This window comes from Terrapene carolina, unplaced genomic scaffold (genome assembly GCF_002925995.2).
Source record: "Terrapene carolina triunguis isolate 2854851 unplaced genomic scaffold, T_m_triunguis-2.0 Scaffold210, whole genome shotgun sequence".
Lineage (NCBI taxonomy): Eukaryota > Metazoa > Chordata > Testudines > Emydidae > Terrapene > Terrapene triunguis.
Window position 1 is genome coordinate 25,117,088 of NW_020664561.1, and position 25,792 is coordinate 25,142,879.

The 25,792-nt window shown below is 40.4% G+C and overlaps 1 protein-coding gene across 2 annotated transcripts in view; it reads left to right on the forward strand.

The window, feature by feature from the left end:
- The window catches only part of LOC112115861 (serine/threonine-protein kinase Nek7), a 129,228-nt gene that overhangs the window by 4,540 nt on the left and 98,896 nt on the right, over positions 1–25,792 (forward strand). For both annotated transcript variants that reach the window (XM_026655469.2, XM_026655470.1), the window contains exon 2: positions 24,629–24,710. In XM_026655469.2, the coding sequence (XP_026511254.1) occupies positions 24,654–24,710 (57 nt within the window). In that variant the 5' untranslated portion in view covers positions 24,629–24,653. The remainder of the gene's footprint in view (positions 1–24,628; positions 24,711–25,792) is intronic.

The following is a 25,792-nucleotide window of genomic DNA, read 5'->3' on the forward strand; positions in this document are numbered from 1 at the left end:
TAAGCCAAAACTCAAGACTAGGCAAGTCAGTACATGTATAACCATCGAGAAGTACTTCTTTGAAGAATAAAGAGGACGTACTTGATGGACATTTGTCTAAACTTGAGAGTGAGACCCAAATAAAAAGATACAATAGAAACTATGCAAGTCACAGAGAAGTAAAGAAAAGAAACTGACTTGTCTTACTGATGAGCTGGAGAGGAGGAGTCATGAATGGGCTGGCTGAATTTTCAGTTGCAGGCCACCAAATAGCTAAGGGAGAATGATCCAGCGTTGAGACTGGAAAGTGACAGTATTTTTTGCTGGGTAACTGGGGCTGAAATTTCCGAGGATTGGATAGTAAAACCTGATAATGTCCTGGACAAATCAGGACTGGAGGCTGGTATTCTTTTTATATGTAAGCATAAAACTTTACATATTAAGGAATATTCTTACTTTGTTCTATATATGCTTTCAGAAACTGATCTTATTTGTGTGTGGCTACTCCCTCTCAATTTAATCAAAATCTAAGGAATTCGAGTTTTAACTTTAATAAAAACAAAATTTCTAGCTTTTATACCTACAAAGAGAATTTTTCGGAATGTAAACTAACAAGCAAGAGGGAAATGCTAGTTGAACATGGGGCACTCTGAGGTGGTATTTGAGAAGATTTGGTTGGAGGAGTTTCTTTTTATGTTGTCCATTTGATCTAGGGTGACCAGATAGCAAGGGCGAAAAATCGGGACAGGGGGTGGGGGATAATAGGCGCCTATATAAAACAAAGCCCCAAATGTTGGGTCTGTCCCTATAAAATCAGGACGTCTGAACAGTGGAGAGTTGGGGTGAGTTTCTTGCCTGGACTCTGCTCTGTCCACTGGTGGGCAACTGTGGTGGTGGGCTGGATTGATAGTCACTATTTGAGAAACATTTGCCTTCATCTGCATGTAGTTCCTACATTAGATTATCAAACCAGTCATATTAAAGACCCTTTGGAGATGCCATGTTGCTGTGGGAGGTTGGCCTAATGGTACACTGCTCCCCCAAAACCACCACCACAAAAAATGTGGTAGAGGCCATTTGAAGCCTTATTCCTCAAACAAAAATATTGTGCTCATCTAACTCAAGCTCTATGAAATTTGATGTGCTAAGTGTTCAGTTTTTGTGTATCAGCCTGATGTTGGCAGACTCCTCAGGACTAGAAGTTCTTTGCTCAAGATTTATAAGGGAGCAAATAATGAAACATTTTCATTTTTGAAAACGTCACTAATTTTTGACTATTAGGAAGCAAAACTTTCAATTTGGCCTTAGCTACTTTGTATTTTCTGTATAGTAAAAGGGTTTCTCAGTTTGTTGGGGTGAATGACAGAGTTTAATATAATAATTGTTTGCCTGAGCTTTCCAGTTCCTAATGAAATGAATAAACATGAGTATGGTATGTCCAGTTTGCAGGTGGATATGTAGTAGAACATCCCACAGGGCTGGGGGAAAGGGCTTATAAAAACCCTCTCATTAAATGTGTGGGAGCCAGTAGACTTGCCAAACCCTTGTGTACCACCAAGTACCGCAGTGCTCTCCTCTTCAGGGCCACAACGAGGCTGAATGCCCACAATCATAGAATATCAGCGTTGGAAGTCCAACCCCTCTCTGCTCAAAGCAGGACCAATCCCCAGACAGGTTTTTGCCCCAGATCCCTAAATGACCCCCTCAAGGATTGAACTCACAACCCTGGGTTTAGCAGGCCAATGCTCAAACCACTGAGCTATCAGAGGGGTGTACTCTTTTAAAAAAGGACCAAGAGGTTGTCTTTCCCCTACTGGTTCAGACAAATCCTCTCCTCCCCGCTGCCTCCTCTCCCGCCACCACCCCTCGCTTCTGAGGCTGTGGGAGTTGGAGGGTAATGGCAGTCTCCGCTATGTTGGCTGGGTTGCAGGTCAGTATGATACCAAGATATTTGTAGTTTGCTTTGTTGATCAGCTAACTCATCCATTCAGGGAATGGGAACAATAAATGACTTCAGTAACTAACCAACGCACTTGTTAAATAGTACTGTTTCTGATCCTTGGGTGAGTTGAATAACTAAACAGCAAAGAAGAGCAAATATTACAGTGGACTGTACAACTTGAAATTTGTACTGTTAAGTTACACTGCAATTTTTTTTATAGAAGTTTGAAATCTGAATTGTAATTAGCAGCAGAAGAATTCAAATAATTCAAAGTAAAATAATGTGATGTGCTTGTGGACAACACAGACGGGAAAAGTGCAAATCATTACATTTAATGTTAATTATTTAGTTGGTTCTATATGGGTCCCAGAAGCCATCTTGAGTAGGCTTTTCATGCAACGTATGTGGTCTTTTTTTGAAAACCCGTTTTCTAATACTATTGGAGTAAAGAATCTTATTTTTATTATTTTTAACAAGGCAGATGTTCTAAATATGTCCTAAAACAGATGCTTTGGGTAAGGCTCACATCAGTAACTTGCCAACTGATTTCACATATCACTCAACAAGAGGGTAACAAAATGGAAGCAAGAAGAAGGGGGAAGGGAGGACAGGGATAATATCAACCTTAGTGAAAACTAAGCATGATAGAAAAACTTCTTTAAATGAGATAACTTTATAAATCAATAAGTAGAGAAGACTTTTTCAGATATGGATTGTCTGGAGACTTAATCAGTTTAATTCAGCTATCCAGCCCAAATTTGTATACCAGCTGTTGGCCTGGTTGGGCTCAGCAAGCCCTCTTGAGTTAAAGTGATGCTGTCTTGAACTCTGCACCTTTTTTTTTGAAGAAGAAGAGTTGCTACTTTCTTATAAACAACTACTCAGTCATGCCTTCTTCTGCCACATATGGTAATATGGTTCTAGAGACATGGTCTCATCACTCGTCCTTGTAGAGTTATAGCAGCCATTACTCAGAGGCTGTCTGTAGCATTCTCAGGAAGCCTCCCTAGGAAGGCTCCCCATGTGGGATAGAAGCTTCCCCTAAGGCCCATTGTTTTTTCCTAATGGCCCATTGCCCTGAATGGACCCTTCCCCATCTACTATCTAGACTGAAAGCATCTTGTCTAGTGGGCATGACCCAGGTGTAACTACATTTGAAATACAGATACATAGTCAATATTCTTAACTTCAGATACAAAAATGATACATGCATACAGATAGGATAATCATATTAAGCAAATCATAACTTTTCCAATGACGCCTCCTATGACTTACATAAAATTCATTATGATTGTTATAGTTATATCATAATATCACTGCGAAGAATATGGGGTGCAGTTTCACATCTTTTTCTAATAATTTTTTCTCTAAAATTTGTTAGAACATATTCTAGTAAAATGCTGTGTATTGATTTTTCTGCATTTATTTTCCACTCAGATCAAGAACAAGGTCTTATGTGATTTGATTCATCAACATGGACTGATGGATGGTCCCTCTGCCACTTGTCAGTATGGCAGGTATTAGTAGGAACATAAAGTTTTGGCACCTTCCAGACGGCCGATTCTCTTCACAGATTCAGTTTGTTTCCTATCTCTGAAGAGGAAAGTTAGAATGAGTGTGGTACTTCGTTCTTTCTGCTTCTAGAATTGTTTCTTAGTTGAATTCCTTCAGGACTTTTCGAGTACCTATTTTGGTAACTCCCCCATTTTGGAATGTTAGATATTGCATGGTGTTGAAAAATAACGTCTTCACTGTTCAGTTTACTGCAGCTCACTTGAGATTATTCTCCCTTGGTTTCTAGGTTCCGTAAAGCTGCTGACTGGCTTTGCCTCTTACCATGTCTCCCTTTCTGCTCCTAATCTGGTATTTGGGTTCACAGAGACGCTTTCCTTTTCTTACTGTTATGAAAGTGGTGTTCCTGGTTGCAATCATTGGGCATGGCTACACTTGCAGATGTAGAGCACTTTGAGTTAAACCAGCCTTCGTAGAGCGCAGTAGGGAAAGCGCTGTAGTCTGTTCACACTGACAGCTGCCAGCGCACTGGCATGGACACATTAGCAGCTCTTGCAACAGCCACAGAGAGCAGTGCATTGTGGTAGCTATCCCAGCATGCAGGTGGCTGCAATGTGCTTTTCAAATGGTGGGATGGAGTGGAGTGGAGTGTGACAGGGAGTGTGTTGTGTGTATGTGGGGGGAGAGAGAGGAGTTTTTGGGGGGGCTGAGAGCATGTCAGCATGCGGTCTTGTAAGTTCAGACAGCAGCAGACCTTCCCTTCCCTCCCCCCCCCCGGCCGCCCCGCCACCCCCCCCAGCACCCAGCCCCCCCCCCCCCCCCCCCCCCCCCCCCCCCCCCCCGCGCCTCTCTCTCTCACACAGCATTCCACAGTAACGGCTTTCATGCCGGCTGTCAGAAACAAAGCTTTGAAAGGGCATTTCCGCATTCCTACAGGAATTCAAAGCAATGACAAGAGTGGCCACTTGACTTAAGGAGATTATGGGACGTTTCTGGAGGCCAACCAGAGCGCAGTAATGCAACGCCTCGTTCACACTGACGCCCGTGCGTTGCAGCCAAGGCGCAGCAAACGTTATTCCTCTTGCTGAGGTAGAGTACCAGGAGCGCTCTAGCTGCGGAGTCCGAGCGCTCTACGTGCCTTGCCAGTGTGGATGGGGAGTGAGCTAGTGGGCATGGGGCTCTTTTATTGCGCACTAACACACAAGTGTAGCCAAGCCCATCTTGTATCATTGTGTATGGAAACTGAGTTTCTTCTTTTTTCTCTCTCTCTCTGGATCATGTTCTCTTCTGATTAATTAGTTTTTAAATCTTGTCCAGTTTTTCCTTTGAGTAGTCACTGGCTTTCATAATCATTCAGGACATTTCCTTGCCCTGTTTTTCTACCCTGAGTTGAAAAAGCTATGATATATATGCCCTAAATGTATTGAAGAGACTTAAGGATTTATCTCCATTGTTTTTTATGAATTCAGAAAATCCCCACATCTGTTATCTTGTTTGGAGTTTGAGTGGATTACCAGACTTCTGTGGTTTATACCCAGTGGATTAGACTTCTCATTGCCTTCAGTATTCTAGGTTGAAAATGGAATGTGGTTTATGACTTGGTGTGGAAGGTGGCTATTTGGTGCTATTTGCATACATTCAGCAAATGCTGCAGATTACTTGTTTTGTTCTTTATGGTTGCTGCATTGCTTTTTGAAGATCGTGGTTTAGTATGGTTCCTTTCTGACCCTATGTAGGCTAACCGTGTTAATTGGCATGTCCTAGTTGTGTCTTATATACTGTTAGGCAATGTCCTTATTGGTGCCTGAATAGAATTTTCTCAAATGTACTGCCTTAACGGAGGTCTAGTGCCTAGAGTTTTTCTTTTCTTTCTTGGTCTGAAATAGCTCTTTTGAAGTCAGTGGAAACATTCCCACTGACTTCAGTGGGCTTTTAATCAACTCTCCTGTATGTTTACCTTTTGTTGGAAGAGGCAAGCAATTATTCACATTCCCTCAGTATGCACTGGTTGCAGCTTTATCACAGGTGAATTAGGTACCCGATGATTCTTCACTGACATAATTCCACATATGCAGATGCTTGCTCTTAGCAATGCCTGTATGAGGGCTTGTAGGTTCATTTGTGCTAAAGTTACAGCTCTGAAAAATCTTAACTGAGGGCTTGTCTTCACTACTGGGGAGATCGACGCTGCTTCAATCAATGCAGCGGGTGTTGATTTAGCGGGTCTAGTGAAGACCTGCTAAATCGATGGCAGAGCACTCTCCAGTCATTCCTGGTAGTCCAGTTCTCAGAGAAGAGTAAAGTAAGTCAACAGGAGAGCATCTGCCGATATTCACGTAGTTGGAGTAGCATAACTTAGGTCGACTTACCCTGGTAGTGAAGACAAGCCCTAAATGTATGGGGGTAAAGAGACCCTTTGGAAGAGACCAAAATATTCTGCTCTTGTTGGTTGCTGCCTGCCTAACTGACAAGTAGAAAAGAGACTATGGATCAGTCTGTTCTGGTGGGAGCCAGTCACAGAAAAGAAATATAGAATAAGGGAGGTTTTGTTTTGTTTACATATATCTCTAAAAGACTGAAATCTGAGCACATCATGGACATAAAAAAGGTATCCTTACACATTCAGCCTGAAAACTGATCAATTTGCATATTAAAAATGAATTGCTTTTAAAAGGAGCTGTATTATTGCGCCAGCCCAGTCTAGGTGCTAAACATATTAAAACTGTCCTTGGGTTTGATAAACAGTGTTCTTAAGAAAGAAAGTCCTAATTTAAGAATTGCTAGAGAAGATATTTTGAGTTTGAAAAGTTGTTACTTTCAGTGTACCAGAATGCCTAAAAAATGATTAGTCCAATATTTAATCTAGTTTGCCGTATCAGTATAGTCTTTTAGTAGAACTTTGATACCAGTAATTAATAGTTTATAAGAGGTCATCTGCCTGTCTTCTTTAGTAATTTTAAAGTGTAAGTGAGCTATTAGGTGATAAAAGGGCTATGAAATGTGGCTGAGCAATCCTTTGTTTTGCCCAAAAACAAGTGAAAACACTTTCTAGAATAAGACACTTCCCATATGCATATATAAAGTCCTGACACACCACACGTGTAATTGAAATTTTATTTTTGTGAACAGGCAAGAGAGAAAACCAAGGTATGGTAATGCCGCCTCCCTTCCCCCCCCCCCCCCCCCAGTATTACTTTGTAAAGGAGCGTCCCAAGTCTTCTTTCAGAGACTCTGCAGATGACACCACTCACAATAATTGTCAAGGAAGCTCTGCTTTCTGAGAAAACATGTAGGGCTACCAGTTGAACACTTTCTGCCAGTCACAACTCCAGCAATATCACACAGGGAGAGAGGCAGTCTCTGAGGTAGGCAGGTCCTGGGCCATTTAGAGCTTTATATAGGACAAGATCAACATTTTAAACTCCACCCATAAAAAGAATACACTAACAATGCGGATTGTGGAGTCTTGGTGTAACATACTTACCAATAAAAAGAACAGGAGTACTTGTGGCACCTTAGAGACTAACACATTTATTTGAGCATAAGCTTTTGTGGGCTACAGCCCACTTCATCAGATGTATAGAATGGAACATATAGTAAGAAGATATATATACATACAGGGAACATGAAAAAGTGGAAGTAGCTATACTGATTGTAAGACGCTAATTAATTAAGATGAGCTATTATCAGCAGGAGAAAAAAAACTTTTGTGGTGATAATCAATATGGCCCATTTTAGACAGTTGACAAGAAGGTGTGAGGATACTTAACATGGGGAAATAGATTCAATATGTGTAATGACCCAGCCACTCCCAGTCTCTGTTCAAACCCAAGTTAATGGTATCTAGTTTGCATATTAATTCAAGTTCAGCAGTTTCTCGTTGAGTCTGTTTTTGAAGCTTTTCTGTTGCAAAATTGCCACCTTTAAGTCTGTTACTGAGTGACCAGAGAGGTTGAAGTGTAACCCTACTGGTTTTTGAATGTTATGATTCCTGATGTCAGATTTGTGTACTCCTGTTCTTTTTGCGGATACAGACTAACACGGCTGCTACTCTGAAACCTATACTTACCAATGAGATACTCCGTTAGCAAGTGGGCATTTTGGGCTAGCCTACATTTCTGAATAATCTTTAGCTGTAGCCCCTTTTAGAGCACCTTACAGTAGCCTAGTCTGAAAGTGATCAAGGAATGGGTAATATAGCATGTGAAAGAAAAACTCTCAGCCTGTCCTAGTCACTGCTGCTATCTGATAATCTAAAAGTAGGTGAGGATGGAAAATCACTTCTTTATTGGGAGCTCAGTAAGTGGAGAATAAATACCTTCAATCAAGGGAGCAGCTGTCTTTGCCATTTCTTTTGGTTGCTTCCCCCAACCTACTAGTACCTCCTTTTTCTCATCTGAAGTGAGTCTCAGGGCTTGTCTACATTACAAGTTTAGGTCAGCTTAATTTAAGTCGACCTGCAGCCACCACAGTAATTCAATTGGCAGGTGTCCACAATACCCTCCTTCTGCCACTGGTGCGTGTCCTCACCAGGAGCGTTTGCACCAACTGAAGTGGGGCATTGTGGGGCACTGACAGCCACGCAAGGCTTGCAGCTGGAGCCCCCCACCTGCCCCAGGGTGATAGACTGAACTGTGAGCCTGGGTGCAGGCTCAGTTTCACAGAATGGGGCCTACCAGCAGTGAAATTGACATTCTTATCAGTTTCACCGCTGCCTATGGTTCAGAGCAGCCTGGGTCTCACATCTGGAGCCATGAAACTGACAATGTCAGTTTCACTGCTGGTAAGCTTCAGTGCCCTGCGCAGGGCTTACAGGTTGGACTGTCCCTCCACGGTAGGGGTGCCCTGCTGACAGCTGGGGCGGGGCAGCTGTGAGCCCTGAGCCAGGCTCAATTTCACAGCAGGGAGCTTATCAGCAGTGAAATTGACATTGTCAGTTTCACAGCTCCAGCTGTGAGCCCTGCTTATGCTTTAAGCTGGAGGCAGCCCTGAAACTGACAAGAATGACAACCAACTGCTATTGTAAGTCACGCAGTGTTTGCCTGGACAGTGTGTCACCCTAACTACACCAACGTAAGCGCTGTGCCTCTCGTGGAGGTGGAGTTATTATGTGGGAGTAGCAGGCCACTTACTTTGGCAGAAGCAACATTCTAGTGTAGACACTGACATAATTAGGTTGACGTAAACTGTTTTACCTTGACCTAACTCTGTAGCGTAGACTTTGGCCGTGGCTACACTTGAAACTTCAAAGCGCTGCCGCGAGAACGCTCCACGAGGGGATTAGTTTACAGTGCTGGGAGCACGGCTCCCAGCGGTGGGGCACTGTTTACACTGGCGCTTTATAGCGCTGTAACTTGCTGCGCTCAGGGGGGTGTTTTTTCACACCCCTGAGCGAGAAAGTTGCAGCGCTGTAAAGTGTAGCCATAGCCTAAGCTTCAGACAGTTCTCTTCATATGCTATACTCAAGTGTACACTGGTTAAGGCACTCAGATACAGCACTCATTCAGTTGGCGATAGAACTGTTTTGTCCATGTTTTCTCACTAACCTATTTAATGACCATTTACACATGTCAAAGTGGGGACAAGATGTTACCTTGAGGGACCCATATGAGTGCCCTTGAGGCCGAAGAGCAGTTGTTCAGTACTGCGGTCTGACATCTCCTCTTCTTTCCTTTCTCCCTGAGAGACGAGTGACTGTATCTGCTCCTACTGATGTCCACAGGAGAATCCAACACTCTTTGATCAATGGCAGTTAATCTAATTATGACATCATGGTCATCCATCATCAGCAGGGATCCTAGTTTTCTGTGATTAAAAAGAATCAAAATTCTCTGATTAAAACTACATTAAAACCCCTGTTTTTCTGAGAGTAAAATGAAACACTGCATTTTAGTTTCCTTAGCCACAATATATATAGGTATCAGTTGAACTACTCCTGAGGGCATTCTGCACCAAAAAATTAAAAATCCTGCGCACAGTATTTTAAAATTCTGTGAGTTTTATTTGTCAATAAATAAATGCAGAGGCTCCAGCATGGCAGTGGGGAGCATAGGCCACTGGCTGCACGAAGGTGGGAAATCACTCTGCAGCCTCTTCACCCCCGGGACACAGTCAGTGGTGAGGCTGCACCTGATCCTGACACAGCACAAGGCATGGGCCTGCCCCATAAACACTCTGGGGCCCCGCCCCTTTGCGCCAGGCACACCAGGTGTGGGTGGGCAGGCTCAACCAGGCAGGATCCAAGTGTGGATGGGCTCAGTATGGGGGGGTCCAGGTGTGAGGTGAGAGGATACTGTGTGGGTCAATCTGGGTGCAGGCAGCTCAGTGGGGGGGTCTAGGTCTGGGGGGATCTGGATGCACAGAGGCTCGTGGGGGGGAGGGGAGGTTCCAGGTGTGGGGCAATGGGATTCTGCAGGGGCTTCCAGGTGAAGGTGTTTAGGGCTCAGCAGAGAAGTCTGGGTGTGGGGGTCTCAGCAGGGAGGCCTGGGTACTGGTGGCATGGGGCTTGGTGGGGTGGGGGTCTGGGTGCAGCTAGTTGGGGGTCAGTGAGATGGGGTTCTGGATGTGGGGGCTCAGGCTCATTTGGCTGGGAGTTTGAGTGCAGGGAGCTCAGTGGGGGGTGGTCTGGGTGCAGGGGTGGGGGTCCTGAAGCAAGGGGTCTGGGTGCAGGGGGCTCCAGATGCAGGGGTTGAGGTTTAATGGGGTGGGGTTTGGATATGGAGGGTTAGAGGGGTTCTGGGTGTACGGGGTGAGGCTTGGGAGCGGTGTCTGGGTATGGGATGGGGAAGCAGCTCCCCATACAGTGACCCCTCCCCCGGAGCCGAGGAGCGATGAGGGCAGGAAGCAGGGAAGCATGCTGAGCTTCCTGCAATTGGGGAAGGTTTCGGGGGGTGGGTGTGACACAGCCCCAGCCACTCCTGATCCAGGCTTAGGGTAGGAGCCACTGTCTGGGGTGTCCCCAGCCCTGTGGTGTTTTACCTCTCTGCTGGCTGCTCTGGGTGCCTGAAACAATGTACCTGCGCTGCTAGGGAGTAGTGTGTGTGACTGCTCTTGCAGCTTCCCTTTGCTTCCCTGTCAGAAAGTCATTTTTTTGTGTGTGTGCAGGAAAGCAAAGAAATCTGCAGGGGATATGAATAATTTTGCGCATGTGCAGTGGCACAGAATTCCCCCAGGAATGTTGAACACAGTGTTTTATTGATATACAATAGAACCCCGTTGATCCGAGTCTCCATTATACGGCTCTCCATATTAACCAAACCACCAGCTGCCCGGGGCTGACAGCGTCTGGGTTTGGGCTGTCAGCCCCAGGTGGCAGGGGCTCATGCTGTCAGCCCTGGGCAGCTGGTGTTTCAGTTAATTCAGAGAGCAGGATAATGGAGGCTTGGATAAATGGGGTTCTACTATATATGTTTTTATTTTTTCACAAAATGTAAAAACTAAAGATTCTCTTTAAAAACACAGAATTTGCGTTTTTACCTTAGCAAACAGATTTCTAGGATCCCTGATCATCAGGAAGATCAGTCAGTAAAACAAGTCCAGTTGCTGTACCATACCTAGGTTGGTGTTCAAGGAAGTCCCAAGAATCCAGAGATTGAGAGTTACCTTGCTTCAGATTTCTCAGTAATCTTATTTAAGAATGGAAGATCTGGAATGAACCAAAAAGTCAGTATCTACAGATGGTTTCCTGGGTGGAACACACACTCCCTTCTCACTGTCTTCCTTAGCAGGAGGCATTTACTATCTTCATTGACAATGGACCCATTACTTCGCCAGCCAGGAAAGACCTGGTCCAAAGTGTAGGAAGTGAACCAAAGTTCTTCCAACACTTCTAGGACACTAGTGACCACAGATCAACTAGAAGACTTAACATTTGTTCCTTTGCCCTTTTTCTCAGGCATCATTGAGTCATACAGCTTGTCTGAATTCAAGCAATTTTATTTGCAAAATAACAAGAAATCATTGCAAGAGAAGAGACCCAAGTCAACTGTTGAGTGGAGATAGCCCATACTAATTAGGCTAAACACCACATGAAAGAGATCCCTCATTTGTTTGATTTTTTGCAGATGCTATTGTGGAGGCAAGGAAACTTTTTTTCTTTGCCTTTTGTATTATCAGAGTATAAGAATTTTAATTGGTCACCTTTGCTACATGTGAAGCTTGTGCTGCTGGTGTTCTAGTTGTCTTCCCTCTCACTTCATCCGGTGTCTATTTTCCATAAAACCAGTGTATCCTGTGATGGTAAAGCAGGGGAGGAGGACTACCATATTGATGGTTGAAGATATATGCGTACGTTTGTCTTGTTTTACTTTGTTCCCTGTAATAAAGTACATTACAGTTTATAAACTAAAGTAGCTAATTAGCATGTTTATTTTATCATGGGTTTTTTTTGCTCCCCATCACCTTTAAATTAAAGCTTGAAAGTTTATTTCAGGAATAGGATTAATTAGTACTGATTTATTTAGACTCAAGAATGATAAATATTCCATCAGTCATGTATTACACTATCTCTATATATAAAGCAAGCTTACTATTGTAAAGGTCAAGGACTTGAATTGTCCCAGGTGCCAAGTCTCATTGATGCTTATGTTTTGGTATGCCAAGCAAAACCCATAATTTTGACACAAATATTGGACCACATGAGGAGTGCTATGAGATTGAACTCTTTCAGTAGCAAGGACCAATTCCTTCATATCCTCACAATCAGCCAAAAAGATGAGTTTTATACACTTGGCATTTTTTCTGACCCAGATGCAGCATTACTCTAAAATGGTAATTTAGCATATCCCCTTCCAAATCAGATAATGGATATAAGGAGGGGAGAGGGGAATAGAGAAAATGAGGGGGAAAGAGCCCTAGAAGAAACTTCAGTTTGTGAGAGAGAGAAGCCAAGTAACCCTCACCTTCTTCTCTGCAAAAGCAACACTGTACTCTCTACTTAGTAAAAATGAGTGTTGCACTCTTGCTGGGGTTTTTGTGTATTTTAGTCTTATAACAGAATAAAGCAAACCCAAGAGAGAACCTCCCATTCACCCAACAGCAATGATAAGAAAAGAAATTATACAAAAACCATTCTTCCTCTTGACTCTGAGTAGCCAGGTAAGGTCAGTAGGTTGTATAGTTCTTTAGCTGATAGGGAAACTAGCTAAACCAGTGGCTCTCAAACTTTTTTACTGGTGACCCCTTTCACATAGGAAGTCTGAGTGCGACCCCCCCCGCCCCTTATAAATTAAAAACACTTTTTTATATATTTAACACCACTATAAATGCTGGAGGCAAAGCGGGTTTTGGGGTGGAGGTTGACAGCTTGTGACCCCCATGTAATAACCTCACAACCCCTTGAGAGGTCCCAACCCCCAGTTTGAGAACTCCTGAGCTAAACAAACCAATTTGCGTAGCCCTTATTAGACCTGGCCAATCCCCTGCAATAGAGGTAGGTCCCAAGGTACAAGCTCCCGGTTAGGTTCTGTTGGCCTAGAAAGATTCTCCCTGGAACCTCAAAGGACCAGTACACCTTGTTCCTTAGTTTTTTATTGATGCTCATGGAATACAACTTCTATGAATCCTCATATTAAACATACATATTGGTGGTTTACAGGATGCCATCAACTTAAAAGAATCACACTCTTTTAAAAAAAAATTACTGTTTTTTAAGGCTGTCAATTAATTGCAGTTAACTCATGCGATTAACTCAAAAAAACTAACTGCGATTAAAAAAATTAATTATGATTAATCGCACTGTTAAACAATAGAATACTAACTGAAATTTATTAAATATTTTTGGATGTTTTCTACATTTTCAAATATATGGATTACAACACAGAATAAAACGTGGACAGTGCTCACTTTATATTTTTTATTACAAATATTTGCACTGTAAAAATGATAAAAGAAATACTATTTTTCAATTCACCTCATACAAGTACTGTAATGCAATCTCTTTATTGTGAAAGTGTAACTCACAAATTTTTTTTTGTTACAGAACTGCACTCAAAAACAAAACAATGTAAAACTTTAGAGCCTACAAGTCCACTCAGTCTTACTTCTTGTTCAGTGAATTGCTAAGACAAACAAAAGTTTGTTTACATTTACGAGAGATACTGCTGCTTATTTACAATGTCACCTGAAAATGAGAACAGACGTTCGCATGGCACTTTTGTAGCCGGGGTTGCAAGGTATTTACGTGCCAGATATGCTAAACATTCATATGCCCCTTCATGCTTTGGCCACCACTCCAGAGGACATGCTGATGATGCTCGTTAAAAAAAAATGTTAATTAAATTTGTGACTGAACTCCTGGGGGGAGAATTGTACGTCTCCTGTTCTGTTTTACCCACGTTCTGCCATGTATTTCATGTTATAGCAGTCTCGGATAATGACCCAGTACATGTTCGTTTTAAGAACACTTTCACAGCAGATTTAACAAAACGCAAAGATGGTACCAATGTGAGATTTCTAAGAATAGATACAGCACTCAACCCAAGGCTTAAGAATCTAAAGTGCCTTCCAAAATCTGAGAGGGACGAGGTGTGGAGAATGCTTTCAGATGTCTTGAGAGCAACATTCCAGTGCGGGAACTACAGAACCCGAACTACCAAAAAAGAAAATCAACCTTCTGCTGGTGGCATCTGACTCAGATGATGAAAATGATCATGCATTGTTCCACTCTGCTTTGGATCGTTATCAAGCAGAACCTGTCATCAGCATGGACACATGTCTGCTGGAATGGTGATTGAAGCATGAAGAGACACATGAATCTTTAGCACATCTGGTACGTAAGTATCTTGTGATGCTGGCTACAACAGTGCCATGCGAAAGCCTGTTCTCATTTTCAGGTGACGTAAACAAGAAATGGGCAGCATTATCTCCTGCAAATTGTAAACAAACTTATTTGTCTGAGTGATTGGCTTAAGTAGCACTGTGTGGACTTGTAGGTTCTAAAGTTTTACATTGTTTTATTTTTGAATGCAGTTTAATTTTGTACGCAATTCTACATTTGTAAGTTCAACTTTCATTATAAAGAGATTGCACTGCAGTACTTGTAGTAGGTTGTAATAAAAAATATAAAATGAGCACTGTACACTTTGTATTCTGTGTTGTAATTGAAATCAATATATTTGAAAATGTAGAAAGCATCAAAAATATTTAAATAAATGGTATTCTATTGTTTAACAGTGTAATTAATTGCGATTAATTTTTTACAGTGCGCAATTAATTCTTTTAATTGCTTGACAGCCCTACTATTTTTATGAAGAAACAAACAGGTAGTTAGTGTAGTTGAAAAATTAGACCAAAATTTCTTCTCCCATCTTTGTTCGATTCTCCTGTAGTCTGAGATTTTTACTGCAATGGAGTTGCGAAAATAATTTTTAGAAAAAAGGGTATATGTGATAAAACCACATGAGTAGATGCAGTAACTGAAACTACTTTTTGAAATCAATTGCATAAGTGAATTATATTGATGGCGTTGTTTTATCTGGGTTTGTTTCTGTAACATACTTATTAAAATCAGAATACTAAAACTGATTTGGGATAAAATATTAAAACTCTGCATGTATTAATTCTTGACATGTTTCAATCTGTGGTTTTCTGACCCTTTATACTCTGTAGCTGTAATTGTTTCTGCTACATTATTTTCACTATGCAGTATATTTTCTATTGAATTATTGAAAAATTCTGAAAATTAATATTAAAAATGTATATTTTTTTACACTTGTACAAGATAAGATAGTAAAATAAGAACAAAGGAGACACTGTACTCTCGTTAGAGTTTTTATCCTACAATATTCATTCGGTAATCATTTGTAATATACAACAAGGGATTTCTTCTCTTTGTTGTCACATTTAAAATTTTTGCCATCTGTGCTTAACTTTGTAGTGTTCCATTTGAGTAAGTGAAACCATCTAAGGTTGAGGGAAGGTATACTAGAGCCACTTAACAAGCCTGGAATATGAGTCCCAAGGGTAGAGAGAGGTTTTAATGACCAATTTGTATGCCAGTGTTTTGTGCTGTACTCCTGTCTCTATCATGTTATCCACCCTGGTGCAGTTGCACATGATTCCTTTTGCTACAGCCTTGAGTTACAGCTAGTAACTCCAAATAGTACATATACTCAGAGTAAATATTATCTATATGGAATAACTACATCTGATGGTACAGTACTCTGGGCCTGGTGAAAAGATGATTTTAGATCTTAGTTGTTGTTGGCTAAACAATGTTTGCAGGGATGGGAATTGGCTAAGGGAATGAATCATCACCCTCTTCAAAATCCAGGGCAGAGTAGATGAGTAGCTGCCTTGTTGCCTCTTCTACAGCCTGTGTATTTTAAGTAACAGCAGGTAAAGCGTCGCTGGACACCTTCTGTGTAAGGAGATTTAAGCCTATGGGTATTCGTTGCCCTTGCCATGCCCCTATCTCTTTTCCTCACGGTACTGCTATGGAGAAGGGCACCATGGAACAGAACTGCACTTTACAGGTGTGTGGGTTTCTCCCATATAGATGGAGAAACTGAGACACAGATAGATGAAATGACTTGCCCAAGATCATGCATGTCAGTGGTGTAGTCCAAAAGGGTTGCAGAAGAGGCCTTCCCCACATCTTCCTGGTTTCTCCCTCCCGCTCCAGATTGTAATAAGCTTAAGCAGGATTTGTGGTATTTGCATATTACAATGGGTAAAAACAAACAAAACAAAAATATAAAACATTTATTGATGGCAAAGTCAGCAAAAGTGTACTAATCTTTATATGGCAAAATAGTTGAAAATAATAAAGAAACTTTTTTTTTTTTGTGAGGAGGCCTTAAGAATATGCATTAATGTTCATTTTGGATTGTTGCACAACTTTTCAGGAAAATAGAATCTGAGTTTCTACTCTCTTGGTCTTATAATACATAGCATGTTCTCTCTGTGATTAAAGGGAGAAGGAGTTAGTCACTAACAGAATGCTACTGATGTGTGCAGGAGACTGTTGGTGAAACCAGCTTTCTGTTAACAGGCAGAGCCTGTCAGAAAAAAGGAAAGTACATTGATTACTTGCATACAAGATAGTCTTGGTTGATGTTGTACTGCATTTCTGTCATAAACCTGGATATTTGGTTTTGGTGTGGCTGTTCCTAATCTGCGTGTCCTGTATACTTGGTGGTCAGACCAGATGATCATAATGATCCCTGCTGGCCTTTGAACACCAAACATGCTGTTTTCATGCTATCTTCTAGTCTGGCTGTGCCATAAAAGACAACTCTCTTTGAAAAGGGGAGGAAGATTTATAAGCACTCTCATATGGTGGTTTGAGTCAGTTATATTAATAAGGATTCTTCACATACCATTTAATTCTTTCTCAGAGGCTTCTTGCATACTAGAATGTGAAATATAGTGTTTAGATATTGTAAATGTCAGGTTATCACATTAAGTAGAATATATGCTGTACTACTGTGGTCTATAGTATGGTAACCTGAAATCAAGGGACAGATGTTGGGGTGGAGAAGTAGTGGTACTCTCCGAACTCTGCCCACAAATGGCACCAAAATGAGATACTGTAAATAGTAGGTTGTGCAGAGTTTATATGATTACATGATCACTATTTTTTTTATGCTCTGTAAAAGTAAAGTAGTTAACAGTGTTGACCTTTACATCACCATCATTAGATTTCAGAAATACCAACACATTGAGATGGATGGAGTCAGCTCATACATTTCAGGCGGTTGCAGACATCACAATGACGGTCACATCTGTTTCAAATTTTGAATGATTTCTTAGTAATCACACGAGCTAGAAGCAAGTTCTTTTAAATTGAAGCTTGGATTCAGGAGCACGATACAGATCCAGGAGAAAGTACTGGCTTACTGAGCCCCCAAGAATCATCCCATTTCAATCTCTGCCCAAAAACATTGTTTTCAAAAGGAAACAAAGACCGCAGAGAATGGTAACCTGCCAGAGCTGGATCAGGTATCCAGATAATATTTAAGCTGTACTGACATAAAAAGCAATAGAAGAAGGCCTTTACCTACAACAAAAACAAGCTCAGGAAATATTATCCTCAGAGGGGGAAATATAAAATCAAACTACAGTAGTTCAGCGAGAGCCATACAAATATTAAGTTTGATGGTCAAATGTAGGAAGGAGGTGCGAGAAAGTTCCTCCTCTATCTTGGTGGGTCCTGCGCTTATTGGCAGATTTTCTTGCTTCAGAGATTCACCATGTGGGTTGGGGAACAGCCCAGAGACCTTCCCGTCTGGAAGGGTCCACAGTCCAGGTCAATTGGGAGGTTTGGGGGGAACCCAGGCCCGCCCTCTACTCCGGGTTCCAGCCCTGTGGACTGCAGCTGTCTATAGTGCCTCCTGTAACAGCTGCATGACAGCTACAACTCCCTGGGCTACTTCCCCATTGCCTCCTCCAAACACCTTCCTTATTCTCACCACAGGACCTTCCTCCTGGTGTCTGATAACACTTGTGCTCCTTGGTCCTCCAGCAACACACCCTCCCAGCTCCTCACACTTGCACCACAAACTGAAGTGAGCTCCTTTTAAAACCCAGGTGCCCTGATTAGCCTGCCTTAATTGATTCTAGCAGCTTCTTCTTAATTGGCTCCAGGTGTCCTAATTAGCCTGCCTGCCTTAACTGGTTCTAGCAGGTTCCTGATTACTCTAGTGCAGTCCCTGCTCTGGTCACTCAGGGAACAGAAAACTACTCATCCAGTGACCAGTATATTTGCTCTCTACCAGACTCCTGTACCCCACTGGTCTGGGTCTGTCACAGAGGTAAAACGCCACCCAGGTAAGAGCCTGAGCTAACTCATCAGTGAGGACATACCTGTATTTGTCACTCCCAAGCAATGCTTCAGTATAAATTAATCTTGAAGATTGTGCTTTCTATGGCTGCTCTTTATTCTGATTTGCAATTTTTGCAGCATGACTTCTATAAAGAGAGAAGATCAGATATTTTGGAAAAGATATCTGAAGTATTCTAAGGAGCTCGAAAGAAGTATGGTTGCCATGTGTTACAAACCCTTTCTCCTCTGCACTCCATCTCTTAGTCTCAATTTTTTAAAGAGTCAGATTAGTGAGCTGAAGTATTTTTTGAGTCATAAGATCACTTAGAATGTAAGTATTGTAGCTTTGTGTATGTAAAGAGAAATTCAGTATCCACACAGTGGTTGTGTTTTGACTTATATTGAGGCCCTACTACAGGGAAACTCAGGCATGGAGAAATTGAATAATTTATCTAAGATCACAAAGGTAATCTATGACAGACCCAAAAAAAAAAATCCTTGATTATTTTGCGTTCTAGAAGGAATACTGCAGTAGTTCTGTTTCTTCAACATTTCCAGATAATAGTCTTGTTTCAGAGTCAGTGGAATTGGCTGCAAAATATAATTGTATTTAATCAAATAAGTACCCACCATGTATTAATGTACTTTGTTCCATGGAAACAACAGGGTTTCTGTATCAAGGCAGGAGTTTGGAGCCTGCACTTCAGTAAAATTCTTAAGAGCATAACTGTGGTTATATTCCCCAACATTTATCTGTTTCAAGTTCTATTATTATAGTACACCTGTACCCTGATGTAACGCTGTCCTCAGGAGCCAAAAAATCTTACCGCATTATAGGTGAAACCGCGTTATATCGAACTTGTTTTGATCTACCGGAGTGCGCAGCCCCGCCTCCCCCGGAGCACTGCTTTACCACGTTATATCCGAATTCGTGTTATATCGGGGTAGAGGTGTAGTAAGAACGGTGATGTAAAAGATGATTTTCTGTATGCAATGAGATTTTCAGATGTGCCTTGTAACGTTGAACTATGAGCTCTTTAGGAAAGGTGTGCTAACAAAGGGCAGCCCAGTTTTAGTGCCTATTGTTTAAAGCAAATCTGGAAAATAAAATCCTAATTTATTCTTTCAGATTTACATAATAATCAAATCCAGTCACTAAAGCCAAATTGGTAAAGAAAGCTAAAGAGAAAGGTAGTTAGAGCAAAGTGAAAGAAAGTTTTGATGTCACTGTTAGAGAAAATGATTGGAACAGTACCAATAACAGGTTATTAAAGGTTCTGTTTTTGTAAATGATGTCGTAATTGCTATCTGTCACGTTTTTAAAGAGATTCCAAGATCTATTACAGTGGTTAAAGGACTGTTAAAATAAAGAACTAACTGAAAAAATAGATTCTTAAAACACAATCTCAGACTTGGATTATCTCTGGGATTTGTCTGATTGCAAGACAACTATGGTGTTGAAGACATTGGTAGACTTAATCAGGGTATTTCAGTGTTCTTTAGTGATTAACCAGACAAAGATCTAATTTTTCAATGGAAGCTACCACTGTATTGTGACTTGTCTAACCCACTGCAAAATACAAATGAAAGATGTTACATATCCTGCAAAGAATTGCCAGTATTGGCCTTGTCAGGCTTTTTAAATAACAGGGTCTGACTGCCAAGTGTTTTGGAACAAACAGCAGCTGCCAGCAATTTTCCAGTTTTATCACCATATTCATACTAATATTTTTAGAAATCTTAACAATTTTTCAGTGTCTTCTCCTGGCAGGGGGCCAGGGCTATCATGAAATTTTGCAGATGATTAGTAAAGACTCTCTCATTAACAGATTGAGCAATTCCTCTAGCTGTTTTTTTCCTTGTGTCGTCTTTACTCCACATCTTTGTGTTTGATTCTTCTTTTAAGGATTAGTTTCACCCCCCTGAAAGTACTGTTTAGAACTACCTTCAGATCTCATTAATCTCTGCATTAATTGCAGCTAGCATTCCAAAAACTGTGCACTAGTTGTAAGGAAATGCTGATGATAAGGAGAAAAGAGGTTGAGTCCCAACAGTCCATTTTTGGTTTGGAACAGCCACAGGGCAGTGGAATGGTTTGATACCACTGTTGGTAAGATATTGGCTGACTTCTTCAAATAAGGGAGTGAAGATGAGATCAGGAATGTGTCATTTCTGATAAATGATTACTGTTGGGCCAAAACCAATATTTAATCCTGCTCTTGGCATTTTAGGCTTTGTCTATTACCAGTAACCCAAGTGTTTACACACACACACACACACACACACACCCACCCCCTACCTCCTGTTTGTTTAATTGCTGATGTTGCTACCAGGTTAAAGTTGTACTCTCCATTTTATTCCTCAACGCTTTGCCCAGTGATGGTTTTTTTCAGACACGGAAGCTATACTTTCTCCAGTTCAAGGTAATGTCCCCCTCCATAGTGTTTGTTAACTAAACATAGTGTTACTGAAATTCAGTACAAAGAACCTCAAGAAGAGGGTCTATCCTGAGGGTTTAAAAAGGATTCACCTCTGCTTTTAGAATTAATAGGTGGAAATTGTGTTCCTACCTAATGTCTCTGTTCATGATCTGGACAGGAAGGATTTCTGGAAACTTAAAAATTTCCAAAAGAGAGCTGTGGTACTTAGAGTGGCATAAAGAACTTTTCTCATTAATCTGAAGGAAAACCAAACTTTTCAAACTTTAGATAAGGAAATTGTTTTGAAAATATACGATCATTTGACATACATACCTTTGGTTGTTCCCACTTTTTTTAAATGGGAAGATGTTTTTAAGTTACATTTGTGGTCTGATTTTTATAATAATTTGTAGAAAAGTCTCTTATTCCCGCCAACTAAAATGTTTGAGGCAAGTACTTCGGCGTCTGATTGTGTGTCAAAGCTACATGAATTAAGCCTTTAAAATGGTAACTGAGAAAATTATAACTAGTTAACTATAATCCATTATTTTGTTACTTTTGCATGGATCCTGATCTGTACGTTTGTTCTTACATGTTTCTTCTTGATACAAATTTTCAAGCTTGTTGATAAATTGTTTAGTCAGCTGCTTGATCACACTTCTTTCATTATGAAATATAGTCAAGAGGCCAAATAACAAGTGTCAGTCAGGTTTATTGCTCGAAGCCAATAATAATATAGTACAGGGAAATTGTTCTATACGATATCAGACTCCACTAAATCATCTCATACAGCGATGTTACATCCACCTTATGTGGAAGGTGTGCTCCCAAAGTTGCACATTTCAGCTGATATTATTTATATGATGATTTTACAATTTATACGTCTCTTTACATGTCACTAAAATCCAACCCATCTGTTTGTTTCAGTTCAGTAATTTGTTCTGTTCTGTTCTTTGCTTTGGATTCTAGCATTCCAGGTACTGGTCCATGAAGGTACTTCCCTTGCTTGTACTAAGGGCAAGTCTACACTTAACATGCTGCACGGGGTTTAGGTCGGTATAACTACGTTGCTCAGGGGTGTGGATTTTTCACACTCTTGAGTGACATAATTATACTGACATAGGTCTGTGTGTAGACCAGACCTAATACATAGAACAAATATGTCTTGGTTTTGACAAGTTCCCTATTTTCTTATGCCAAATACTTACGTCAGCAACTTCAAAGTATTATGCTATACTTAGCATAAGTGAACAGGATTATGGTGTAGGCTAGTTTAAGCACAAATATTGTAACAATGATATAGCATAATGTTGGTGCTTAATGCATACACATTATATATGCTAGTGAGCATGTATATATTAGTCAGCAAGCTTGATCTTATGGATTATTTTTAATGTATCAGTATGTGCAAGGTTAATATATAGTACTTCTAGAAGAACAGTGTATTGGACTATTTTTACATCCTGTAAAGCTGCTGTTGTATTATCACTGTGAGAATTTTTTTTTAAGTTTCTTGCTAACCTTATCATCATGATGTGCAGTCCTTTAAGGAGGATTACGCAGCTGTGAATATTAGCTATTTGTTAGACCTTTTCTGTAATATTTGAGATTGAAAGAGAGGTGGATTTTTTTTTTTTTTTTTTTAAATTTTCCCCCTTTTGGTTTTTTATTTAAGAATTTATTTTAATGTACTGTTTTTTTTTTGTTTTTTTTTTCCAAATTGTCTATAAAATTCCTGGCAAGTTTTCTTCAATGGATTTTTTAGTTTGGAGGCAATACATTTTATAATCTGTGTTTCAACGGTTGTTTTAGTCAGTAGGTGGGTTAGGTGAAGAAAACTGTTTTTACTTAGCAAGATTTTCTTGGTATTTATTAAGCTTAATTCAAGGATAAATAACTTAATTAAAGTTATTTATTATTGTATTCCTATTTATATTGTACTGTGCCTGGAGGTTATTCTTTCTAGACAAAGAGCCCTTTCTTCTGGCCTAGTCAAATTTATTAAAACATCCAGATAATAAAATGACCACCATACAATGTAAAACTTGTTCATGGGGAAAAAATAACTTGAAACACACAATTAGCTTGGGTGTCTAAAGATGAAGTTACAAAATTAAAGTGTATAGTGTTTTTAAATCTTTGAGAAGTATGCTTACATAAATAAGACTTCACTGCAACTGTCTCCTCTGATAGAAAACTGATATATGCAGTATATTATAGGTGATACCTTTGGTTAAGACTGCCTACCTCTTTCCATTGTAAGCCTCTGTTTTCTGTTGCCTTAGCTTAAGCTATTTGTACTGAAATTTTCCATGATTTTTCTGTCTTGATTTGAATTATTTTTAAAGATTTGAGCAAAAATGATTCTGGCGTTTTCCAGAATTAGATTAGTGAGGGGGACAAGCAAGAAGATTTCCCAATGTTAAAACACTCTCTAGATGAGTTTTTACAAAACAACTTTAGTGCTTCCATGGTTTGTAGTAGGAACTTGAAATTTGGGAAAGGAACGGTTCTGAAGTGAAAGAGAAGTGACTTTTGCTGTTCCTATGAAAATCCTTCCAGATTTGGCCAAGTTACAAGCTTCTGAAAATGCCTTTCTATCCATGTGCATTAGAACATGTTCACCTCCTGTCTCTTAATTATATGAATGTTCCAACTGCATTGTATATACTCCAAGGCGCTAATGAACTTTCTACATCATACAATATGGACAGAGATAGAGCTCCACAAGACATAGGCAAAACAGATGCTTCAGGTGCTTTCCCTTAATGAGATACCATTTTGCCTTGGTAAGGGTTCATTTGGCTGTGAACCAAGACATACTGAGTTTTAAAATCCACTCCTTCCTGTCCTTCATTGTTAACAATTGTGCGCTGTTTGCACTCTTTGTATTAATCAAGATCTCATACCCCTATCTTAGGGTACGTCTACACTTACCGGAGGGTCCGACGGCAGGCAATCGATGTTCTCGGATCAATTTATCGCGTCTGGTTTAGACGCGATAAATCGATCCTGGATCGATCCCGGAAGTGCTCGCCGTCGACGCCGGTACTCCAGCTCGGCGAGAGGAGTACGCGGCATCGACGGGGGAGCCTTCCTGCCGCGTCTGGACCCGCGGTAAGTTTGGACTAAGGTACTTCGAATTCAGCTACGTTATTAACGTAGCTGAATTTGCGTACCTTAGTCCGAAGTGGGGGGGTAGTGTGGACCAGGCCTTAGGATGCAGGCAAGCATTCTTGTTTGCATTTTACAGATGTGGTAACAGGATATGAGAGGTTTGCATAGCTGGGAATAAAATTCAGGCCCCTAATATGGCAGATCTAAGGTTCACCCTCTTAACCAAACAGCCTGTTAGAATAGTAAATGTACATGTTTGACTATAGTGTCTCTACAATGACACTATTTCCATGAAATTCAGAAATGAGTGAATATTATGTAATCAACAAATAGCACCCAGAAGTCCTAACTCTATCCCATTTTAGCCACTCTATCACACTCCTGTCCCAGAGCCAAGATACTCCGTCTTTCTAGCAAGTACTTGTGCTACCACTTGGCAAAGTATGTGTCATATCTACTTTTAGTGGCTGGTGCACATAGAGAATGATGGGGTATTACTGCCTTTGTCTAATGGAGTCACTTGTGTAGCTCAGGTCGTTTGTGGTATGGATCTGACAGTCCGAGGTTTAAACTCTGCTGATGACTTATGTGGTTGGGGTGGGGAATACGTGATGGAATTTCTTCCTCTTATTATTATTTTTTTTTTAAGTGATCCTTTAAAACAAAAACTAGGGAATCTCCTTACCCTCAGAAAAAGGGCTAAAATGTTTTAATGGTTGCAAAGTCAAGCATCCAAATTAGAAAATTCTTCTAGCACTGAATTCATTGTGTACTGCAGTTCAGTAAAATAATTTAATTCCATTATTATAATTGAAGCACAGTAGTAAGTGGTACAGTGACTATAAACATTAACTAAATTGCAATTTAATGAATATACATACGTTATTTTTGCAGAACATAAAAAGCTCTGTTTGATACAATGGATGAACAGTCACAAGGCGTGCAAGGGACTCCTGTTCCACAGTTTCAACCACAGGTACTTTATTTTACTAGTCATCAAGAGCAGAAATAAATGGATTTAGTAAATGGAAGAACATGTTAAAATTAATGAACAGAACGAATTCCAAAAGGTTATTGTTGATATTAGAATACTTTTTCTTCTCCATTATTCAATGCCATTCCAAGCGGGTAGGTTTTTACTGCATTTAATGGGTTCAGTATGGTATTCAAGGTAATAGTTGATTATTTTAATCGAGTTACTTGTGTGGAATCACATAACTAGTCATCAGTGGTTAATAAATCAGATGAAATGTTATGAGATCAAGTGTCTTTGGATATTGGATTGTTTAATTTGGATTTTTCTGTCTCAAGGCATTTATGGAGAAAAAAAAGCCATAAAGAAATGTAATATCGCATTAGTTAGTCATTGAATTTCAAAATATCAGCCCCATAGTTCACAGAAAAAAGCTGCTTTCTTTTTTGCCTCCTACTGCGTCACCAACTGGGAAAAGTCGGAGAGTAGAGGTGAGAGGCAAACATGAAAGTAATTGTTTTCCTATGAGGTATCAAGCTGCTAAGCGCTATATATTTCCAAATTATAGCAGAGTTGCCAGATTTATTTCAGATTGCTCCCCGCTGGTGATCTCATGTGGGTTAGTGCCTTCCCTTGTTGAAAATGGGCAAGGGATGTGAGGGAAATTTAGCCACCCTTGCAGTTGGATTTGATGGTATGACTCAAAACAAAGGTAAGATTATCAGGCAATAGATAAAGTTGGCATACTGCTTATTAACATTCTTCTAAAAATGTTGCTTCTGTTAACATTTATTTAAAAACCTTTGGAAAGCAGCACTCTAAGCTCTGATCTTGCAAAAACTTATAAAGGTGCTTTGCTTTATGCACTATGAGGAGTTACATGTAAGTCAGTAGAAATCGTCATAGTAAAGTTAAACAATTGGGTAATTCTTTGCAGGACCAGGACCATAACTGGTAATCTTCTGTTTGTTTGCTTCAAGCATTAGCCTGAATAATAAAGGTGATGTGGCAACATGTGTTTGTTCTGAAGTTTTTGACAATCTAAGTAAGATTTTTGCCAAGTCTTCATTTCTGTACTCAGTATT